Source organism: Anneissia japonica, unplaced genomic scaffold (assembly GCF_011630105.1).
Source record: "Anneissia japonica isolate Jap-2015-1 unplaced genomic scaffold, ASM1163010v1 scaffold1273_len70562_cov112, whole genome shotgun sequence".
Lineage (NCBI taxonomy): Eukaryota > Metazoa > Echinodermata > Crinoidea > Comatulida > Comatulidae > Anneissia > Anneissia japonica.
In genome coordinates, this window is record NW_022707691.1 from 1 (window position 1) to 8,863 (window position 8,863).

At 33.1% G+C, this 8,863-nt stretch overlaps 1 protein-coding gene across 1 annotated transcript; it reads left to right on the forward strand.

Annotated features, from left to right (window-relative positions):
* The first annotated feature begins 6,412 nt into the window (after positions 1-6,412).
* Positions 6,413-7,052, forward strand: LOC117106398 (histone H4). The gene has a single exon (XM_033247763.1). The coding sequence runs from the start codon at positions 6,614-6,616 to the stop codon at positions 6,923-6,925; it is 312 nt and encodes a 103-aa protein (XP_033103654.1). The 5' UTR covers positions 6,413-6,613; the 3' UTR covers positions 6,926-7,052.
* Positions 7,053-8,863: the final 1,811 nt, after the last annotated feature.

The following is an 8,863-nucleotide window of genomic DNA, read 5'->3' on the forward strand; positions in this document are numbered from 1 at the left end:
CTCAATTATTAAATTTGTCTTGAATTTTTTCCTTATCCAACTTTTGTCTGTAATTTTTGACTTCGTCTTTTTAATGTTTCCAATTTAAATTTTAATATTTCATATTAAAATATTTCAATAATGATTTATAAATTTTTAATTGCCAATTTTTTATTTTTGTAATTTTATATTCAGTCTTTAAATTCAATGTATGCTGCAATAGACTGTTTTGTATGTGAGCTTTTCTGCAATAAAATATACCCAAAGAAAAAGAGAAAATCGATTAGCCTTCCCAATTATGTCTGTGGCGACTGGTACACAGCACACTGAGTTGTGCTGAAAACACTGCAGCGAGAGTGTACCGATTTTAAGGAAACCTACTGTGCAAATATTACATTTTTTTATTACCAATAAAAAATAACATGGAATAAAACATAATGTATGTATGCAATGGAATAATATGCACACCTAATTTTTGAAAAATCTTCAACGACAGGCAGAGAAAAAATAAAAATAAAATTTTGTTATATAATTAGCAAAATTCTATATGCATTTGATAAATAATTTTAAATATAATTCTTATGCGTAAAATTGGTCAACATTTTAAAGATGTGTTCACTTGTGTTTTACGCATTAAAAAGATCAACTTCTTAGATATTGTTTAGTCTTTTTTTGAAGTTGTGTTCGCATTATTATGGATAACGGTCTTCAGTATTTACTAGTAATATGGGACCACACTAGAGTATTTAGGTAACATAATTTGCATCCAGTTGTAGATAGGTTCATTGCAATTAGAATTTGCATAAAATGGTTCCACATTACATTGTGTTCAGGAGTATATGGTCCGTTTTTTGAAACATGACCCTAAATATTTTTGGTGATTTTTTTATAAGCCAAAAATGCATAGGCCCCTATTAGAAACATAACAATGTTTACTAGTTTAGATCAGCTTCGTTTAAAATGAATTTCACCAAAAATATTGAAAGCCAAATAAAATTATTTGAGGTGGAATGGTCCTTATAAGTTCAGTTATATTTTTTCCCCGTAAAATTGGTTCACACACACATTATTTAGTTTTTACAAATGAAATGGGTTTTCATTTTAGTAGACGGGTATAAATTATTTAGATTTTATGCATAAAATGGTCACTATGTCACACAATTAATTATTTATACGTGAAAATTTTCCACATTATATATTATTAGAAACTATTAGCAATAATATTTCATTCAGTTTTGAAAGCGAATTTTATATTTTTGAATTGAGAAAATATTTTAGTATTTAAAACAGATCTTCATGATTACACAATATTGCCCTAGCTCTATCCTATGAAAATTTACCAAGATTAATTAGGCTAATATGCTAGTAAGCCAAACACATGATTTACAAAATCAGTCATGCATACGATATCCCGCATCGAATTTGATGTGGGAAATCGTACGCATGAATTGTTTGCCCATGCCCTAATCCGAAAAACAGAAATCGAGTAAGGAACGCCAATTAAATTAGATATGGCGAGCACTAAGTGTATAAAGAGTGAGTAACCAAAAATTAGGGCCTGGAACCCAGGCTAGGGATTGACCTTGTCTAACAAACTGACTAACACCTCTCTTGGTGGTGGTAGCTTAAAGAGCTGGACCAACATCTACCAGATTCTCAGTCTTTGAAATCTCTACGGGTAAAAAACGAGGATTTTGAAAACACATCAAAGTTTTTAAATTACAATTAGTATGCAATATGTTGTTTTATTAGTACGCATGTATAGCAAATAGATTTTGTTTAGTGCACATTCATTGACCACCAAATCATGCTTTTCTGAATCTATAAAATAATTAAATTTGATTTTAAAAAGTACTCTTGGGCTATTTACTTTTGATTGTCATGTGCTAAACTACGGTATTGTGTATTTGTTGGTGCAGTGCCAAATGCCAATATTGCCAAAAGAAAATGTATGTATTTACTCATGCATCAAAAATCTATTATCAGAAAATATGATTGATTAACATTCTTTAAGTCTATACATTTCATCGAAATGTTTTTTACATGTTTTATAGCATCTGCCATTAAAAGAAACAGTCTGAGAAATAAGGCATTATTTTTTGGTACATACTTGTTTCTTGATGATGACATAATTAATGTCAAAATATTGCATTTGGATATTTGGAGCTGTCTCTTATACACATCTAGATGTGTATAAGAGACAGGTGTGGGAAGAAAAGAGCTAATAAGGAAACAAACACTTTAAACTTTACCTGATCACAAAGGAAGCAAATCTAGAATCAACAAAGCAAGGAATATATTTATCAAACTGCAGTCAATTTGGAGATCTCAACAATTCCGATTAAAAAAGAAAGTGAAGTTGTATAACAGCATTGTGAAAGCTATCCTTCTCTATGACTCTGAGTGCTGGCAGGTAACTATATCAGACATGCAAATGCTATCATCATTTCATAATGGCTGTCTCAGGAAGATTTGCAGAATATTCTGGCCGGTGGTTATATCAAATAATGACCTGTACAAGAAAACACATTGTGAAAACATTGTAACAGAAATACAGATGAAGAGGACTAATTAAGTAAGTAATTTTTTACAGAATGCGAGACTTTCCAACCTTTCTAATCCTTAACATGTCACTGTTTCTCTTGGGCCGCCTTAACATCACTGATAAGTTCTGCAGCAGCTTAGATAGTGATGACATGCCTATGTGCAAGAATAATTACCTGGCCCTTTGATGTGAAATATCAACTGAGGCCTGTCCTGAACGGTTAGGGGTTTGGCATCATTGTCAACAACAACAATGTTGGGACAACAGCTATTCTCTACAATTTATATGATTTTTTAAAGATATCTCTTTTGTATACAAAGTGCTACCCACAAAATAACAACTCAGTCATTTACTTCTATTATATCTTATCAGTCAAAATATATATAAATAAACTAAAACAAATGAAACAAGTTAAAAACAAAACACTTATGAAATGCATGCTAGGTCCTTAAAGTGTGAACAACTCGTATATCCTGGTACTAGATAAACTTGTGATGTAGTAATTGCTTTACCTTTAGACTTCTTTCCTCCTAGTCCGGGAAGCTCCTATGTTATTTTTACATAAGCCGCATTTAATTTTGTAACAAATATTGTGTAATGATATAAAATTTCAATTTTTATCCAGAATGAATATAACATTTACACAATTGAAATGGAGAGAATAATCAATCCTACCCTTCCAAATACACAAAGAGCTCAATCACCAATCGCATAGAGGCTTTTTTTGTATAATGCACTATACATTGGATTATTTATTATTTTAATTATATCGTCTAAAACTTTTATTAAAGTGTTGGGGTGGGGGTGCCCGTGATTTTCAATCCCAGTAGGTACTCATTTATATTCCTGTGTGGAGAGAAGCAATGCAGATAAAGTGCATTGCTCTAGGACACAAGCGAAGTGCACAGCGAGGGATTGAACCCCGACCAGGAAGGTTGAGAAAGCACGGCGTTCCAACTGCGGCAAACTACTGCTTGTGACAATGCTGTAGAGTACCCGTGATTTTCAAATTATATTATAATAATATATTATTAGGTTAAATTTTCCACGTCAGCGCGTGCATTGCAAATATATATTTTTTTATTTAACATCTGTATAATGATTTTATAAACAATCATAATTCTCTGTACTATCTAGTAAACATTTAAACAATGGACTTCCTTGTGTTGTGGTCATATTGGACTGTACTTTTATTTAAGAAGACCATTCAACAAACCAGATAAAATAAAATTCCCAGGTCGGTGCATGCTTTAAAAACATAATTACCTGAAATTTGGATATAGAGAGGACTTCCTTATGATTTAGGCGCAAGGACATATAAAGGTAAAGGTTCATTTCGTTAAAGACCCATTCAACAAACAACATGAAACATAAATCAAACATTTAGGTTAAAGATGTATTGTCCCTTGCTAATGTCAAAAGTCTATAAAAAATAATTTTGAAATAAACTTGCTCATTGCAATAGCATAAAAATTATTAACTTGTGCTTAAAAATTATTGAATTTAAAAAATATGTACCCTGATTTTTAAAACAAAAAAAAATATAATAAAAATAATAAAACACTTCCAGTGACGGGAAGTGTTTCTATCATTTTTCGCTGTAAACTGATGGGTAGACATTTTTTATATACACTAATTTTTAATTTCAATTGATAAAATTTATGTTACTTCAAAATGGGCAAGTTAATTTTTTTTTTAATATATATTTTTATGATTTTTTTGGTATTTAGCAAGGGACAATACATCTTTAATTTAGGTTAAACTTTCCGCTTCTGAGCATGCATATAACATAATTTTTTAGATGTATGTTATTTTCATGATAATCGAGAATGTATTGATTATATACTGTAAATTGCAGATATTTTATGTTGTCCGATTGTAAGCATTGAAAATGTGACGACGAACTTGGGATACGGGCCTCTATTGACACTCATATCAAAGGGCCTGTTAATTAACCTTGCATTGGAGCCTGTCGTCACATGCTACGATGCCTTCTCCTCCTCCTCCTCCTCCTGTTCCTCCTTATCATCATCACATCATCATCATACCATCATCATCATCTTCATCATCGCAATTGTTAATTGTCCATGGTAAAATAGGGGAGAACTATTAATTTAGTGTGTATTCATTCATCAATAAAAGTCTCGTAATGCACGTCGGTACATTTCTCAGCATCTAGAAAAAACAAAACTTTCCAAAGTTGGGAGAACCCTGAGACTACCGCAAACCACCCCCCCCCCCACGTCTAAAATAGTCTTCCAACGATGGAACATCGAAAATTGTCTTCCAACGACGGAACAAGCAAAACATTACGTTCACTTACCATGACCCCGCCCACTGAGGGACCCCATTATGCGTGACAGTCAGGGCGAAGCTCGGTTTCCATAATCGATCACCCTATCCGCGACAGTCGCCGACAATTGTCGGGAAGGTTGAACATTTTTCAACTTTTCCGATTGCGTTGCAGACGCAAACGAATCAGGGTGCATTGCTAGCTGCCTGCGCAATCGGGAAGGCACCCCGATTCGTCTGTGAACCACAACTGTCACGACTGTCGCCGATAGGGTGAGTGATTCTATGGAAACACAGCTAAAACTCTGGATCCGCGCCTGAGAGTTCCCTTATTCTCAAAATTTTCTATTTCCTCAGCCCCTGACATGGTGGGGGTATTCATATTTTCATCAATGCACAACAGTGTCGGACAAAAGTAAAAATTGTGTACTGCAGTTTATATTATATTTCTTTTGTATATAAAGTGATATAAAACCCACAAGATATCAGTTCAGGTATTTATTTACTTCTATTTTATTGTGTCAGAAATATAAAAATTAAATAAATGAATAATAATAAATTAAAAAAGAAACTAAATGAATAAATAATAATAATAATAATAATAATAATAATAATAATAATAATAATAAATAAAAAAGAACACAATAAAAAAAAAGTAAAATAAAACACCACACTATGCAGTATCGAAACTCGAAGCTTCCTTAAAGTGTGAACAACCTCGTATATCCTGGCACTAGAGGAACTTGTAAGATAGGTTTACCTACTGTACTGTATTATAGACAGTCACACATACTGCACATAATGTACAAGTATAATATTTTGGTTTTTAAAAATATAAACCTCAATTGAAATTTTACCTCAGCCTCAATTTGTTCTTATTTTGGTCTTAATTTTTAAGGAATTTCAGCCTCAGTGTTCTTATAAAAAAAAAAAAAAAAAGTGTAAGCTTAATTTGAATTAAAATAATCAGTTGATTCGTTTGATATCTCCAGCAGTGCATTGTATACATTTGCACCAACATTAGTGATCCATCTTATGGTTATATTGAAATTTATATTAAGGTATACATTCCCCAATGTCTGCATTATATTTTTATATTATTTAGGTAGCAATAACCTAAAAAAATACTTGCGAAAAAAACTTGGGTCTGATATTATCATAAAGCAATGTTGGATCCAGTGTTATTTTTAAAATAATACTGTAGTAAAATTTTAAATTTATTTGTTCTTTTAAATGTTTGTGCAACTTATTAAAACTGTTTTTCTTTTCCTTTGGTATCACTGATGAGAAGTAGGCCTATATTCATATCAGTTTAGAAAACAATAGATGCTATACTGTTATAGTTTATAAACAGATACTTGTCTTGACGGAATCTGCCAAGTAGGAATTAATGTACAGGGTATACGCGGTGGAAAACTCCCGCCAAAAAGGAAGGGGGGGGGGAGTGGAAACAGTTCATTAAAACATGAAACTGTAGTTTATAAAGAACAACAGACATAATAAAATGAATATCAGGCGGGTTTTCGTTGATTTGTATTAAATTTTTTAAAATAGATAATTTACCCTCTCAAAAAAGTCCCAAAACAAAAGCAAACATTTTGTGTAGAAAGTCGAGGAATCTCCACTGTTTCAAAACTCCCGCTAAACAATACGCCCAAGGTCAGATGCAGCGCATGACTTGGCAGCAATACTCCGTAATTCATATTACGTCCGTATACAGACTATATAAACTTAGTGGATTCAAGCTTAAGTACATTTCGATTTCGAAACGAGCTTCCGAATACAACAATAATAAACATGTCTGGACGTGGTAAAGGAGGAAAAGGACTTGGAAAAGGAGGCGCTAAGCGTCATCGTAAGGTGTTGCGTGATAACATCCAGGGCATCACCAAACCAGCTATCCGTCGTCTTGCTCGTCGTGGTGGTGTCAAGCGTATATCTGGTCTTATCTACGAAGAGACCCGTGGTGTATTGAAAGTATTCCTTGAGAATGTCATCCGTGATGCTGTCACATACACCGAGCATGCCAAAAGAAAGACCGTCACCGCCATGGATGTCGTCTACGCCTTGAAGAGACAAGGCCGAACCCTGTACGGATTCGGTGGATAAGCTACTCACTATCATTCAAACCAAACGGCTCTTTTCAGAGCCACCATTTGAACAAAAGAGATTGATTTCTTCCTTGCCTTGTATACACGTCATATTACAGGTCCAGATTATCGGTGGCCTAAACTATACACGAAATAATGTCAGCCACTATTATCTTCTCGTTTGATTAAAATATAAAAATTGCGTTTCTACCTTCTTTCTTTTTTTTTTTAGCGCAAAATACAATCGAGTTATTGATATCCAATCCAACTAAAAGTCCATTCGTTTGTACACGTTTTTGATAACTTGCCTTTAAAATGTTGGCAATGTAAGTCAAAATCTCGAGCTTACATGTATAGCGAAGAATATTGTACTTCATTACTCTCGATGAAAAAAAACAAAAAAAACAAAAAAAACTTGAATTCTCAAATGTACAAGGTAAACTACTTGACATTGATGCTGCATTGTCTTCGGAATTCGAACCAACAACCACTCGTTAATTTTATTAAACTATTTGATCGGCAAAAGGATATGAATGTATATTAACTATATTTTTGGTAAAATTTAACGGAAAATAGCATGGATATCTGTACTTTGGGAACCGGCGAAGCCAACAGACAAAATTTATTTCTTCAGGGACATCTTTATAGCGCTTATATTTATTACAAAACTTGCATAGCTAAAGCATCACAAATGTACTATAAAACAAAGTCTAACAGTAAGCTATTAAAACCAGTTTTAGATCACTGAAACAAGGGTAGTTGAATTCGGAAACCAAAGGGCTGTGAAACAACTACAAATATATAACAGCGACCAGAATGTTAAAACCTGCATGTTATTTTGTAACTTTATTTTCAGCCATATTTTTACATCTTTTTTGATGGTCTAGCTATTATTATTAGATAGATATGATTAATGGTCACTGACAAAAAAAAAAGAAGTGTCAACCGAGGTCTGTAGCCTGAGTTACAGTTGGGGTTTTGCCGTCGGCGTCGTATTCATATTTTCATCAATGCACAACAGTGTCGGACAACAGTAAAAATTGTGTACTAGAGTATATAAAGTGATATAAAACCCACAAGATATCAGTTCAGGTATTTATTTACTTCTATTTTATTGTGTCAGAAATATAAAAATTAAATAAATGAATAATAATAAATTAAAAAAGAAAATAAATTAATAATAATAATAATAAATAAAAAAGAATACAATAAAAAAAAAAAGTAAAATAAAACACCACACTACGCAGTATCGAAACTCGAAGCTTCCTTAAAGTGTGAACAACCTCGTATATCCTGGCACTAGTCACTTACTAATCACTTTACCTTAGTCTCCTTTTCCTCTCCAAGCCCCTGGAAGCTGTGATGATTTTTCTTTTTTACACAAGCTGTATTTGTTTGAGTTTCCTTAAAATGTGCTGATTTACATTTTCATTTTGTGACCAAAAGAAAAATAAATAAATAAAATTACACTATTGATATGAAGACATAATTAATAATTATAGGGGAGGGAATATTAAGTAGTAAACATTTATTTTAATTACAATTTTAAAGGCCTATTGAACGGGCCCATAATAGTCCCGTGCTTTGTACTGTCTGCAGACCCATACACAGGCGTTTTCGACGGGTGCGTACGCAATCCCTTCCCCCACTAAATTACCAAAGGTCCACATTTTCCGGGGTAGAAAATTCAAGACACACTCTCACACGCTCCGGATATCCATCCACCAACGCTCCTTGGCCAATCAGAGCAGTTTCCAATTATGACTGCCTCTAATTTGTCGTAAAAGCAAGGACTTTTAACTGTATTTATAAGCTTTTTGAGGAATTTCAGTGTGTTTCCCCGCCGATTGCGTGTCAATAACTTTCTTTGTGACAGTGCTCCTCCATTTTATCGGTGGCAAGGGTGACAAAATTACATCTATTCAAGGTGTCATTATAGTCGATAAAAGATGCGGCC